This window comes from Thermobia domestica, chromosome 12 (assembly GCF_964235325.1).
Source record: "Thermobia domestica chromosome 12, izTheDome1.hap1.1, whole genome shotgun sequence".
Classification (NCBI taxonomy): Eukaryota; Metazoa; Arthropoda; class Insecta; order Zygentoma; family Lepismatidae; genus Thermobia; species Thermobia domestica.
Genome location: NC_137465.1, coordinates 120626427 through 120642913, shown reverse-complemented (window position 1 = coordinate 120642913; position 16487 = coordinate 120626427). Strand labels below are relative to the sequence as shown.

Genomic DNA, 16487 nt, shown 5'->3' with positions numbered 1-16487 from the left:
CGGGACTAACCCACAGAAAAATGGCCAAAATTGAATATTTTTATTTTTTAAGAGGTCTAAAGGGAGGATGAAGAAATTCCCATGTTATTTAAATGGGCGTTTTCTTGGAATACAAAATCTTATCTTTTAGATACTTGAAATACGGAAATAAATTTGAAATTTGGTAGAATTGTGGATTCGAGAGGTGGAAGACCATAGGCCGAGTAAACGCTGGGGTCAGGAGGCGAAAGCCCCCAGCTGGGCCAAATTCAGGAAATGTTCAGAGCAAATGCACAAAATTCCCTCTTGATGCAAGGTTGATACATAAGAGACGCGAGACCGTAGGCCGAGCAAACGCGGGGATCTTGGGCGGGGCTCCCAGCTAGCCAAAGGCTAGTCTTTGTATAAAATGCAGTCACATTTCTAATTTGTATGACAATATTTTCAATTTACTTATTGATTATGGTCTCCATCTTACTGTACAAATAAATCTTGTTGACCTGAATAAGCTGTTGTCTCCTCTTCAACCCACTCTTGTAGATATCTCGGTTGAGTTGAGGATATAATTACGATGAATCTTCGACTAAGCATTTTATAGAAAACACCGCGAGAAACTAGGGAAAACAAGTGAAAATATTTAAACTATTTAGAGAACTATATTTAAACTATTTAGAGAACAAATCCTTTTTCTTAATTTAACAGCGCACGACAAATACGTTCTCTGAATAGTCATGTATATATTTGAATATTATTCATAATTTTATTTATTTGGTTGTAAAATTACTACTTCTAAATTGATAATACAGCAGCTATGTGTACCATACTTTAATTTAGGTCCGTGTATATGATTGTTTTCTTTCAGCATGGTCTGTACTGTATTTGGCTGACAATTATATTCCTTTCATGGGAAATAAGTAAAAATCAGGTATTAGCATTCAGATCGCGTGCTATCGAATTCTTGTTCATGACTTGATCGTGTGGTTGTTGAGATGTAACCAATTTCAATAAAAGAAAGAAAAAAAAAAACTTATTCTATGTTCCAAAAGTGGGGATGCAGTCATATTATTTAAAATAAAACTTTATTATCTCTTTTACCTAAATAAATACAGATTAATATTGTTCATTTTCGAGCTTTTGTTATAGGCTTTTGTATCAAAATATTCTATTGCATAGAAACAGGCGTATCCATGAGGCTGATATTACACATGTGAATAATCGAGAGTTTGGTGTACATTAGTTAATACGGCTAAATCTATGCCGGAATTGTGTTGGACACATAATTAGATGTATTGCATGATCAGTTTTTTCTGGAACATGACACATTGTAAAAAATTTTATCACTTAACTTTCAAAATTATATTTGAAGAAAATTATCATTCATAATTAGAACCAATATAATTATCTTATGGATGTCTTTACGAGCTCGTAAATATATTTTGTATCAACACATGGTTCGCATTACGTTAAAGTTAACAGTAATAATAAAATAGGCTACGGAATGTACACATTACTGACACCAGTGTGTGAAAATAGTGTGGATTTAATTAAGACACGGGAATTTTCATTTCTGAAGGGAACTGTATGGTGTTTGCAAATACTAGGTATAATATGAATGAAGTATACATTTTGCCCTAATTCATACTTGATTCAGTAAAAAATTAGGGTTTCAATACAAAAATCTGTTTCTGACTTCAAAGAAGCAAATTGTTGTTTGTTTGTAGTGCATATAAGTGCCTGTTTTGGGGTTTAGTGCCTATTTCGAAGTATTTTTCCTATCTATTTGAATGCATAATAACTTGCTAATAATAACATTATTGTTTTCTGTAGCATATTTTAGAAACTACTTAACATGCTTAAACATAAATTGCAGCGAGAATAGTCAGATACTTTAATAATCCTAAACAACTAAGACTAATATGATTTTATAATGTTCCTTCAGATCGTCTCTTCGGAATTTTATCACAGGGAAATAAAGAAGACATTCTCTTTAGTTATTTCTAATAATAAATAAATAAATAATAGATAAATACAGAAAATCTTACCAGGACAGTCAAAAAGTTCCCGAAATGTTGTTGCGGCTCTTTATTACCACAATGTAAGTACACATTTGCCTAATAACATTCAAAATAGAAATCTTTGGAACACACACGCTCCTACCATTACTGGAAACACCGATGAAAGTCCTCTTTTGGTATTTTTAAAGTTCAGCCGTCACGTTTGACTTTGATGTCTTCTACGGTGGCGAAACGGATACTTTCGAGGCCAATTTTTCATTTAAACAGTGTTAATTTAAAATGTTTTAAGGTTATCGAAGTCTCTGAAGCAATTTCTCCAATTTGCACATGTACTTGATGTTTGAGCGTTGCTCGAACTGCTACATTCCACCAACTAATCACGACACACTCCTCCGTCCAACTTCATTTCACGTACAGTGCCTGTTATGACATGTTCACGCTCGTCAAATTCATAATTACCTAGGTAGACAACTAAGGATTGTACTGTACAAGATTCATTGTGATTACATCAAAATGCAAAGCTGAAACAACATTCCGGGAACTTTTTGACTGCCCTGGTATATCTCTTCTAGTGGGAACTCGAACACCGATATCTCAATGCAGGTTGATGCTTTAGCATTGAGCTCCCAGCCACACAATCATGGGTATGTGTGTGTGTGTGTGTGTGTGTGTGTGTGTGTATGTGTGTGCTGCTTATTTCCCAAGCCTCCCTCTAACTAGATATCTTCTTAAGCGTTTAATTAGCATTTTAATATTATATATATATTTTACTAAAACGTATTAAATTCAAAATATTTTAAATGTTGTTGAATTTCTGTATTTATTTGTATCAGAGGCATCTTTATAGAAATAGATAGAGCTTGAACTAGCTAATTTTGCTTTTATATCAGAACCTTATTGGTAACATTTTATTTCCTTTGTAGGTTTGGTGTTGAGTGACCTCATTGAAAAATATTTCGTTTCACCAACACTGCTAAGAGTGGTCAGAGTAGCGAAAGTGGGTAGAGTTCTACGTCTAGTGAAAGGTGCTAAAGGGATCCGGACGTTGCTTTTCGCCCTTGCCATGTCATTACCTGCCCTGTTTAACATCTGTCTTCTTCTATTTCTTGTGATGTTTATTTTCGCTATCTTCGGAATGTCATTCTTCATGAATGTTAAGGAAAAGGCTGGCATTGACGATGTTTATAACTTTCAGACTTTTGGCCAGTCTATGATTTTATTGTTTCAAATGTCTACATCAGCAGGTTGGGATGGTGTGTTGGAAGGCATTATGAATGAAGACGAATGCGAAGACCCTGATCCTGAGCTAGGCAAAACTGGAAATTGTGGTTCAAGTACTGTTGGAATTACTTATCTTTTGGCCTATTTAGTGATCAGTTTCCTGATTGTGATTAACATGTATATTGCTGTTATTTTGGAGAACTATTCACAAGCAACAGAAGACGTGCAAGAAGGTCTTACAGATGATGACTACGACATGTACTACGAGATATGGCAACAGTTCGATCCAGAAGGAACACAATATATTAGATATGACCAGTTATCCGATTTCCTTGATGTGCTAGAACCACCCTTGCAAATACATAAACCTAACAAGTACAAAATTGTCTCTATGGATATCCCTATTTGCAAGGGTGATCTAATGTTTTGTGTGGATATCTTAGATGCCCTTACAAAAGACTTCTTCGCCAGAAAAGGGAATCCAATAGACGAGGCAGCAGAAATTGGTGAAGTCCAAGCCAGACCCGATGAGGTAGGCTACGAGCCAATATCTTCAACCTTATGGCGGCAGCGTGAAGAATACTGCGCGCGGCTTATCCAGAATGCGTGGAGAAAGCACAAAAATGCAAGGGATCAGAAACAGCCGTCAGAACAGCAACAAGACTCTCCCACTGATGATACCCAGGGGTCAGGGGAATCACGCCAACAACAGACAGCTGTGCTTGTTGAAAGTGACGGATACGTCACCAAAAACGGACACAAGGTAGTGATTCACTCGCGTTCACCTAGCGTCACCTCGCGTTCTACTGACGTCTGAGAGTGTTCCTTCCTTGTGCCCGAGTGCGCTGACTACGATTCTCTTTTTTTTCTGTTTGTTAAAATAAGTGAGCAGTTATACTGCGGGACAGGGTAAACTGCTCCAGCACTTCACTAGTCCCTGAAGTAGAGGGACATACACACAAAAAAAAAAAGCATTTGAAGGAAGGAAACTGTGGAAAGGGAAGGGAGAAAGTAGAAAAATCGAAATGGATAGACTGAAAACATTCTGAGAATATGCATCTCTCAACTAATAAAAGCAGGAGTCAGTGTGTTTTGTGAATAACTAAGAAATGGAAAGGAAAGTTATTTACAATGATTATTTAAGAAATTGAGATCGCACAGAATAGAATAAAAAGAGGAGAGCTAAGTTAGGAAAAGGTGAGCGTAGATTTTTTTTAAAGATTTATTTTTGTGTGATGTTTGCTCTCTTGACTCTATGGTAAAGAGGGCCCCCTCTACAGCATCTATTTATGGAGGAGAGCACTTGCAGTATGCAGCCAAGCTTGATTTGAAGAAAAAAAGATAAAAGATGATATTTTAAAAATATATATAAAAGTGCTTCATAAAAAAGTTTCATCCTCCCCTGCCATTACCACTATTTCTCTGTAAAACAAGAAAACAGGATGAATTCACCACATTAATTATTTTTATATTAATTTTGCTGATATTATTGTTGGGCCTCATGCTTTGGTGAAATGACAATTAACTTTGGCTCAAAAAATATAATAATAATAATAATAATATTAATAATAATAATAATAATAATAATAATAATGGCATCTCTAAAGTAACATATGTGTGTTACAAAGTTTTGGTTCTTTCAAAGCAGCAGTAACATACATTTGTTGTTTTTATGCATGCTCTTGTGATGTATTTCACTTGTTATTTTTCTACACTATTTCTTTATGATAAAATATCTTTGTATCCTGAATATAAGCAACTCGTGGTGGGTAGGTGCAATGGTTATGTTAGCCGATTAATATTTCTTGTACTATTTAACTGCTTGTCTGAGGACAAGTAGCAGATAATAGAATAATAATAAGAGGTTAAGTTTGTTTTTAAAATTTGTCTGTGATTTATACTGGTACATCCTGTTTACGAAAATAAAAGAGAAAAATAAACCAAATGGCTGTTATATAAGCTTGTCTGCAGCACAAATCAATTTTTAAGCTGGAGACTGTAGTCACAGGCTAACAAATCGTTCATTCATCATGGTGCTTTAAGCGAAACAAAACCATATGTTGTGGTAAGTTTTGAGAATTATTTTTAACATCAGCACTTTATGCATTTTGAGAAAGAAAAGTATATATGTATATATATATAAATTGCATTGGAGCACCTTCGGAATCTAACTAAGACACACCCAAAAACAGTTTTAGTTACTTGATTTATTTTTTTTCATAAAACAAGAAACAATACTTACATGAGCTGTTTATATATAAATATACATATATAATGTAAATGTTTTATATTCATTTTGTCAGCAGAATACGTGTTGTGGCGCCTCTGTTCCTTTTCTGCTGTTATCTAAGGTCCAACAGCAATAATAAGCATTATGAACATATAAATATATAATATAGTTTTCTCCCATTTGAACTTTGCCCTAAACTTCCATTAAGGTGTGGCTTAGTTTGTATTCACTATTGTGCGTGGTGGAATATTAGGAATAAGCAGGGGGGGGGGGAGAAGGGGAGTATTGTAAAAATCTATTTGCTAAGTATTCTGTTTTGGAAAACAGGAAAGAAGTTAGAGCGATGAGTTGAGAATATGCCTTATTACTAATGCAAAAATATAATTTATTTTCAAACATCAATAAAAGAAAAGTTCTGTCTTTCACTCACGATTTCAGCTGCTACTTGTCTCTTGGTCATAACGCCTTCTCTAGCTTTAGGCTAGTAGAAAATAAATCCGTGTCATCTGTTCTTGTCAGGCCATGTGACTTTAATCATCATTAACACCCCCAAGAAGACACATAAATTATTGCGTTGGTAATAGTTTTTTTAAACATGTCTTTTTAAATAAAATAAATGTGTATATAATATAACAATACGAATATATTTTGCTAGAGTTTAGTCCTTCGTTCATATGACTGCTAAACATCTTCCCCCATTTATATGTGATAGCAGCTATAACTTTGTGACTAAACTCTTGGCATATGTACATATATTTTTTTACGTTTCATTTCGATTAAGGTCGATTCTTTAAATAAGTCGTATCAAAAATGGAGTTCACTTTTGTTGTTAGTAAGACAAATTACTAATCATCACAGTAAACAGAATCTTTTTTTAAAAATGGAATGCCCAACTGCAATATGCAACCATGTGTATCCTTGGCGGTTATATCATCAAGACACTCCCGTTAAATTTAGGGTAAGCTAAATAATACCTACTATTGGCATCTCTCTTTACATTTTTTTTATTTACCTATGATGATGTGTGTGTATAAAACTATATATAGACGCATGACATATGTATATATACCAGTATATGAGAAGCGTGCTGGATAGTGTTTGAGTCAAGGAAGTAGCTACAGCAAAATATTGGTTGATGTTAGAAACAAAATGCAATGGCTAAAGGAACTTGGAACAAAGCAACAAAAGAGCCTGATGCTCTTCAAGCCCTCCATGAGGTATGCCAATAGAAGGCGGAGAAAAATACTTAAGCAAAAATAAAAAAAGAAAAAAAAGTGTATTAGATAAATAAGTGCTTTGCACAAAACATCTGCACTTGCTCCTATATTGCGTAATGTACACGGGAACAAATGAACGTATTAAAAGCTTGTGTACTCTAGGTATTAATCTCATATTCACACACACAGTTTATTAGAAGGTGAAGTTTTATAAACTTCAGAAATGAAAGTAAAAATATTTTTAAAAAATACAAGTCTTTTTTTGTAATTGTCCTTAATGTTTTCATTTAAGAAAACACTGAAAAAAGCAATGAAATAACAGATCATAAATATTCTGGCTTCACATGAAAATTATCATTGATGTTATGGCTTCAATTTGTAGGTGTATTTTTACCTGGTAATGAGGCTGAAAAATTGATTCAAGCAATGCCTGCTGACCTGAATGTAGTTAAATTTGTTAAGCTATGTTTGAACTTTATATAGAAAAAGTAACCATATCAATCCATAGTAGTTCAGGTTACATACGTACATTAAAATACACATACAAATAATAAATATAATTTGCTCCAATAGAAATCCTGCATAGTACTCCTGTAAATGATGCATGTGTAGATATTTATATATATATGTGTATTTGTATGTATATCATAAGATATGTATATATATATAAATAGACACCATATCAACAAACTCATTCAACTAAATACATTATACATAAATTCTGATGCACAAATTGGTTTGTGATTAAATTTTGACATATTCATTGCCATTTCATCCAATGATGTTGCTTTAAAAAGTTGTTGCTCAAGCGTATTAAAAAATGAATAATTCAAAACAAAAACAGAAAATAAAAGTTTAATGAATTTTATATAGTCTAAAAATATCTTATATTACTAGAAGAATGAATAAAAGGTGGAAACTTATGTCTGAACGAAAGAGACAGTAATATACTTTTATTTATTACAGAAAAGAAAAGGAAACCTTCAAGAGTTGCTTCCTAAGCTTTTGTAAGTGTAGTCTCAATATTTTTTCTTTGTACATTTGAAGAGTTTGTAAATATTAAGAAACTGAATAGAAAAATTATCCTCGGATATTAAAAACAAAATGGCATTATTTTAAAGAAAAGAAGTTATATATATCGATATCTATGTATAACTTATTGCTTGTAATATTTCTACAGTTTCAGAAGGTGAAAAAGTATATATAATACCATGGTGGACAATTGTGGTAAAGAGTGACTATTAATGTTAATAACTGTACTGAGTTTTTATTATCATTATTATTATTATTGTTAATTATTGAAGGATATAATGCTGTTGGATAGAAATTTTAATAATGACGTTAGTTTGAGTGGAGGTTGATGCTATGTTTTAAAATTAAATATATATATATATACTATATATACACAAAATGTTTTCGAGTGAATTAACTAGCAGTTGCGCATGATGGGATTCCGTTTAACTACTAATCAAAGAACAATACGCAATATATATACATATATATATATATATAAATCTGTACATTAAATTTACACACAGAATAACTATTACTGAAAGAAAATAAAGAGTATCATATTGTTTACATTCCTTTCTTTGCCTGTATTAAAAAGAAAAACAGTAAGCAAGGTTTTGGTGCATATTTGTGCTGCTTGTAGGAAAAAAATAAGCTAAACACATTTGCGCTTAGTATTTTATGAATAAATAATTGCTATCAAAGAAAGCAAAAGAGAAAAAGAGTGTGTACGTGTCACAAAAAAAAAAGAAAGAAAGAATAGAAAAAAGAAAGAAGGAAAGAAAGAAGGAGATTCCTGTAATAGACATTTCTTCCCCCCAACACAGGAACACAGGATATAAATAAAGAAGCAATGTTTGGAGTTAAGAATTTTTATAATAAACATATTAAGTGTTTGAAATAGAAGGGAAAACTATGTGAAGGATTTAATTGCTTATAATGGATTGATGTGCAAACAAACTATGCATCTTGTTTATAACCTTAGTTGTAAAAGAAATCAAAGAAAAATAAAATAACGTTATTATACAAATAATAACAATAATGATAATAATAATAATAATGACTATTCAAATGTGTATATACATATATATGGATGTATATATACACATATGTATTGCATATGAGTATATGTATATGTATATATCGCTATATGAACAACGACGTCATGGAGTTTTTCAAGTGCGTAACTGCAGTTTAAAATAAGAAGGTGGAACTTCCTTGGCTGGCTAGTATTCTCTTGTTGCAAAGAGCTCTATGGACTATATTCCTTTTTTATTTATTTTTTTTTAAAAAGACACAAGAAAGACTTTTGCCAGAGCACTGACTGAGCTTTCTGTTTGTCCATGCATTGGGTACTTGTAGCTTTTCCATCTCAACAGTAGATAGTAGAGACACCTAGTGTTATGGTCTGGCAACACAGATAAATAAAAAAGAGAGAAAAACATATGTTGAGATAAAGTTCTCAACATTGCAATTTCCATAATATAGTAGCCTATACCTATTGTGTCCAATCTATGAAAAGTGAAAGAGGTTGGTTAACAAACTATGAATTAAACTAAGTCAAGTTGCCATTAATTTTAATTCTACAGTTCGCCTTTATGCTTGCACTTCCTTTGTACCATGTTTTCGATTTCACAGTTTGTACTATAATATCTGTACATAATACATCATCGAATAAATTTTTGATAACTTACCACAGAAAAATTGGTTTTCTTTCTTGATAAATGCACCCATAATATTATAGTATTAGCTTAGAGCAGTAGTTATCAAAGTGAGGTCCTCGGACCCCTGAGGGTCCGCGGGTCCTAACCAGGGGTCCGCGATGCCTAAAAATTGAAAAGTATTGTAATAAAATGGAGTTCACAGTTGTTATGCAAGAAGTATTTTTAAGATTAAGAAATTGCGGCTGTGGGCAGTACGAGTACAAAACATTAACTATTCATCATTTCCAGTGCTCAAGACCTTAATTGATTCTTCAGGTGAAAAACTCCCTGCTCAAATATACAAAACACTTGTAGGACACTTGAAAGCGTTAGCTGCAAGTTTTTAAGAATATTTCCCTGTCCCATAACCTGGTAATGGTTGGATTGAAAATCTTTTCACTAATGTAGAAATCCACGACATACAAGGCATGAATCTCTTTAACACAGAACAAGAACAGCTATTGGAACTACCCTACGATACTTCATGGAAAAACGCTTTCAAAGGAAACGAACTTTGTAGCTTTTGGTTGCATGGCGCTGTGAGTATGAAGAGTTGTTTAAAAAGGCATTATAACATTTGATGACTTTCCCTACCACTCACTTATATGAGCAGACCTTTTCTGCACTTTGCAGTAATAAAACCTTAAAGCGAAATCATCTTATTGTGGAATCGAACTTGAGATTGAAGCTGACAAAACTTACTCCAGATTTCAATAGAATTCTTGAAAAACAAAAAGTTTCATTCCTCATATTAGTGACCCCATATTTGAGAACACTGTTTATCAAGTAGATTACCTTAGAAAAAAAAAAGACATTGATTTTCTATCTTGAAAGTTACTGCATTTTCAATTGAAATTTCGTTCACTAGGAAACAATCATGTATGTTTAGAATAAATTACTTATTGCATTATTTTTCTTGATATTTTTCTTGTCAGTGGTAATTCTAATTAGTATATTTTATAAATACCATGTGAAATTTCAGATGACATTGCAAGGGAGTCCGCAGATCATTTTCGGACTGAACAGGGGGTCCACGTTATCGGAAAGTTTGAGAATCACTGACTTAGAGCAACCTTAAAAACTTAAAAGATCAACTTTCCGCACGTATCATTATAAAACAATTTAAAAAATATTATCACATATAATTCATAATTAAAGCTTTAAGATTACATGCGGTTTACTGTCAGAGTGATCTTATGTAAACAAAGTGTAATTGTATCCCTCCGCCCTGATCCAGCAACTGAAGCAACATTACAAAGTCGGAAAGCCAAAACATCTGTAGATTTACCCTTAAAATTTATATATGTAAAAATTTATATTTTTTATTAAAATATCTGGATAAATATATGTAATGATTATTTGTATAACTTTCAGCTACTACTTCAACACAATAGGCATATTTAATAGATAGCGCCGAAAGATTTGTTCTTGCAGCACATATCTCAATAGCATACGCAATATCAGATATCTGATACTTTAGTCCTTTTCGGCCCTTTGTTGACTGATGCTCAACATTTAATATTGTTCATTTCAGTTGGATATCGAGTCACGTTGCCCTTTATGCATGTTGATTTTTTGTTTGATTTTAATTTAGCGTCCTTTTCAGTAGCGGCGCTATTGAAGCACCTACAGCTCAACGTGTTATCCAAACCACATGAACTCCTTCCAGGAAGCAAACCTGGGCCTCCCACATCAGAGGCGCGTACGCTAACCATACAACTACAAGAGAGTTTCCAGTTGACTTCGTCCAATGTCGAATGTTAGTTGCTTGATTTCTTTGCTACTATATCCAATGGGAATGATAAAACCATCATTTTCATCCCTATTTTTTTAATAGATGGCGTTAATGTTGTAAGTTTCAATTTTGAAAAACAAATCAATATAATAGGACCGTAAAGGGTTACATTCATATGGTTGTTCATTATATACAATAATACCAAAAAAAAAAAAAAAAAAAAAAACTGTAGATCACACCAAAGTTTCTCGAACTGCGAACTTGGCAATCCTGAAATAAAGTGAAAAGCCAGCGATTGATAACGAGATTCGTAATGACGTAATACACAACTGTTGAAAATTTCTCGTTAATTTACCTTCTCCTACTGATGTAGGACGAAAATATTTTTTACCATTGTCCATATTCGATATTTAGGGATAAATGAACAGCATATTAAATGGTTTAATAATATGGATTCTAAAATTGGATCTATTTTCTTTGCATGCATGAATTTTGGTTGCTGTGAAAAAAAATACTACGTGGGTTTGTTTTCATTGGGATCACTCTAATAGCGATCAAGGTTTAGATATTTCTTGATATATGTATTTGACGAAATTTAAGAATAAGTATAACATAATATGATCACACTTTTTCTGTATTGTTTGCTATAAAACATTTTGCTTGTCTAAATTTGAATATATAACATTTATTAGATTATTTTTACATCGAGTTCTCGTTTTTTCTCCCTGAAGATTCATTGACGGTATGTTGTGTACTCATTTACTAATTTAATTTCACATATTTGTACAACGTATTGATTATTAACCTAAAACTAGTTTTTTTATTATAACAATTATTCGAGGTTTAATAGACACTAAAAGTTGATTTGTGTATGTTTATTTATTCGGAAGGATCAATAGTTTGGGTTACCTACGAATTTATTTGCAAGTCATGTGCAAGTCAAATGTGAGCTTCCTTAATAAGGATATGATATATCTATCTATCTATCTATCTATCTATCTATCTATATATATATATATATATATATATATATATATATATATATATATATATAGAGAGAGAGAGAGAGAGAGAGAGAGAGAGAGAGAGAGAGTCAATCATCATATATAGATAGATCTATAGTATATATATGCAGTCAATCATCATTTGTTAAACACACGTAATAACTAATTGCATCAAGAAAGCTTAGGGAATGAAATTAGTTTTCAACTAAATAAACATGGGAATAATTATTGAAATAAAACATACTTATGTCGTACATATTTTAACAAGAGATACGCTTTTATTTCATCAAAGATTATATTTTATTTATGGTGAGACACTTCTGACAAAGCTGATGGGTAAGCAGACTATTAGTTAATTATTATACTAGTTTCATAATTATTCAGGATTTTTTTTAATATACATGTTCCAGAGGAAAGTTTGTTTTATTCTGTTGAATACTCGTTGTAAAAACTTAAATAAAGAAAGAAATAATACGTTAAAGTATGTAAGGAGCACTTCGTTATAAACTATGGACAGTATTCAAAAGTGTACGTATTCATATTTCAGGTTATTAATTTTGGTAGCCTCATATTTGCTATCTTTTGCAAAATAATATTGAAGGATGGAAATTTGTTTTAGATTAAAATAGGAGAAGAGAAAGATAAGTGATCACGAGATTGTAAATGAGAAGAGTAAATCATTGTAGAATTGTAATCGTTGTTAGTTCAAATGCATATTAATTTGTCATTTTACTTTTATCATCGTTTCCGCAGATCATGTGTGTAATCAACTATATTTTCTGAAATTACTACGTACGCGTACATAAAACAGTAAGGTGAGAAATTCTTATTTTTGTATAATAATTTTAGAAAACATTTGGTTATAAAGCATGATCTGACAATGATGGTAATAAAAATGAACTGACAAGCTGTTACATAGTTGAAGTGGAACTCACAATTCTACCAAGATTTATTCTTCTGATTTGCAGGTTAGTAAGGAATATTCCCTTTTATCGTAGATTCTTTAACCTTAAATCAACACCATTCTTCAATGTTGATTAGGAGATAATAACAACTCTTAGGCTATCGACATTAGTAAAAATTAGTATAAATATTGGAACCCTTGTAAGCATTTACCATGGTTTGAAACACCTACCGTACAAAAGTATTGAGTTTCCTTTTAGGCTCGCAATAACACTGCTCTCTTTTGACGCATGTAGTAACGTATTCAAAGTGAAACAAGTTGATACGAGTCAAAATAATGTTTAGACTTCACTTGAAAAGTATGTAAAGCACATATCACAAATCAACAATCAAGTAAATTTGAAACAGGTTAAAATATTCTTTTTTCAGTCTGGTGCATAATATACAGGGTATATGCAAGAGAACTATTGATATTTAGTAAGTATTTTTAACCTATTGAGGGTTAATATAGACTAAAGTATAATATTTGAATTCAGGCTAATAAATAGGGCGAGGTTACAATAGCAAAATAATAAATAAATAAATAAATATTACATAGTGTTCAATGAATATCCTGAATGTAATGTATTTACTATAACTGTTTAATGAAAAATCACAATCGCAATTGTTATTTATAAATATTTATAAACATTTGAATGTAAAGATTTGGATCTAATATTGACACATTTTCCCGTATACAAATCAATGATATATTATCAAAATTATTTCTTGCATCTTTTAAATATAAGGGTGAGTGAAGGACATTATTCAAGTCAACGAAGGCCAGAAAAATGATGTTTACAGAAAATAAATAGTGTAGTTTTGAAATGAGGCACAGTTGTGAAGGGAGTTCCCTAAACGATATACTAAAAGTCCTTGAGGGTGCGGGGTCATCGAGCAGTGGTAGGAGGGTTTAAAGGTAGATTTTCAAAGTTTTTCTTAAATATCTCAAAAGCTATGGGGTCTAGCAAAAACATTCCAAGTACAAAACTAAACTACTTTAAACTTTTTATGAGAGTCCTATATACTTTTCTGTGAGATCAATAGTTTAGAAGATCGAGGAAGATTAATATTCGTGCACAAACACACTAACGTATGGAGGCCGGCGTACGCGCGGGGCGCTTTCGATACGAGTCGCTTGCGGGTCACATTTCACATCTTGCTTATTTCTCGTAATGCTTCGAGCATGTGCAGACGTAGCTTATGTGTCTACTTTTGTATGTTATACTGACATTATGAGCAACTATATAGTGTATGACAATGGCTAAAAATACAGAGGGTGGAATACGATGTTATAGACTGCTACACCAAAAGTCTCTTTCAAATCTCTTGCGATTAATTGGTTACTGCAAAAAGCATGAAGAACAACCTTTCTATTTCTTCTAAAAGCTTCGTGCTTTTCATCCCTTCTTGCAACACTTGTCTTTAATAATCCCTCTGTCCGTTTTTCACCTTACCTTACTTATTACTCATAACATCCTCATCACATAATAAACACACCTCAGCCATTGTCATACTCCACTGTATAGCTGCTATGTCTACATTAGAACACGAATACTAGACGCACAGGCTACGTCTTCACATGCTCGGAACGTTAGAAGAACTAAGCAAGATGTGAAATGCTACGTGCAAGCAATTATCACGAAAATGTCTATGTCTTGCTCGTCCCAGCACCTGATTCTATGAAAAAATGTATAGAACTATTTTCGTAAGGAACTTAATGTAGTTTAATTTTGAACTTGAAATGTGTTTTGCTAGACCATATAGTTTTTAAGATAGATATTTAGGATACATTTGTAAAAACTATCTTTAAACTTTCCTTCGCCACCCCTCACTTGCAACCTCGAGGACTTTTAGTATGTCGTTTAGGGCAGTCACTCTATAACTGTGCCAAATTTCAAAATTACACGATTTACTTTTTTTTTCTATCTTTCCTTCCTTGACTGGACTATTTGCAATATTTAGGCGTGTATACAATGTGATCAGTCGTAAAAACAAAATTAAACTGGCTCAAGAGGTAGTGTGATAAGCGGACTATTTAACATAGAGGCCAACACTCCGTCGGTATCTTCAGTCAGGTTTTAGTGTCAATGTTGATAAGTGTTCAACAACATTTGATACGTAAACTGCTACTGTGTGAGTTCGAACTTGGTGATAGCACTGAGGCGGTAACCCAAAACCTTCTTCATGCGAAACGAGAAGGTGCAGCACAGCAACTCGTTGGTTCCAAAAATTTCGTCCAACTTGTAAAAAATGTTGCAGATTAGCCAAGGTCCGGCCGCCCCAGGGTAACAGTCTGAGCTCATACGACACGCTTTGAGGGAAATCCATTCACCAATACACGATGATTATCAAGCCAAATCGGTATTTCCCAGTTCACTGCAGTGTGTCACCTTTACAAAATCCGAAAAATCAGCAGCAACTCATGCATTGTGTCACTTGAGTTGACTCCTGCTCAAACCCAGAGTAAAGTGGATATATTCCAACAACTGCTGGGAAATCCGTGTCATACCTTTCCCGAAATGGACTGTTACATGCAATGAAAAGTGGGTGTTTTCCGAAATCCGAATGTGAGAGAATAGTGGTTGAGCAAGGGTGAACTGGTCATCAAACAGGACTGTTTCGAACACACGTGGTGGAATTACGATGAGGTAATTCACTTCGAGGTCGTTCGTAACAGTCATACCATCAATATCAACCTTTATTCCGAACAGTTGAAGCGGATGAATGCTGTGCTATGCAAAAAATATTCTGCATTGTGAACCGAAAGTTCATCCTACTGCAACAGAATTACACAAAACTTCATTCGGCTTGTAAAACGCAACACAAAATTCATAAATTTGATGGACCGACATATAGTTCTGACCTTGCTCCTTCAGATTATTCGGTCACACTTTCTGAAGTCACGATACCTCACTAACCAGCAGGAGGTGGAAATCGCAGTTACTGACTTCTTCGTCTCTAAGGACAAGATGTGGTATGGGCTGGTATCGATGTGGAATCGAGAGACCAGCAGAAAGATGGCTACAGACAGTCCAATACTACTTTGAGTGTTAACCTGCTCTCATTGTACTGTAGTAAATGCAGGTATGTTGCATACTAGAATATTCCAAGATTCACCTTGTGATATATTAAATTTTGAATAGTCTCGCAAGTTATATTAAAAGAATTTTTAGGGAAAGAAAATAACATTTCTTCTGACTATATTCGAAAACTTCTGTACGTATAGTTTCAGATTACTGTAGTTCTTAGAAATTGATAGGTGTGATATCGGGAATTTATTTGAAGTGAAAAGAAGCAATCACATTGGAAATAAAATGTATTTTTGCATTATCAAAATAAATAATACTATTTCCTGAAGTTATATCAGTAAGTTGAAACAGAATTAGATTTAACATTAATCCAACTATGGTCATACCGATGTGCATAT

The 16487-nt window shown here is 33.0% G+C and overlaps 1 protein-coding gene across 24 annotated transcripts in view; it reads left to right on the top strand.

Moving 5' to 3' along the window:
- Nucleotides 1–8957, top strand: part of para (sodium voltage-gated channel paralytic) — a 651733-nt gene extending 642776 nt beyond the window's left edge. For 23 of the 24 annotated variants that reach the window (XM_081734028.1, XM_081734020.1, XM_081734025.1 and 20 more), the window contains one exon: nt 2918–8957. In XM_081734028.1, coding sequence (XP_081590154.1) covers nt 2918–4032 — 1115 coding nt within the window. In that variant the 3' untranslated portion in view covers nt 4033–8957. The remainder of the gene's footprint in view (nt 1–2917) is intronic. The other variant, XM_081734038.1, reaches the window with a different exon arrangement.
- The last annotated feature ends 7530 nt before the right edge of the window (nt 8958–16487 follow it).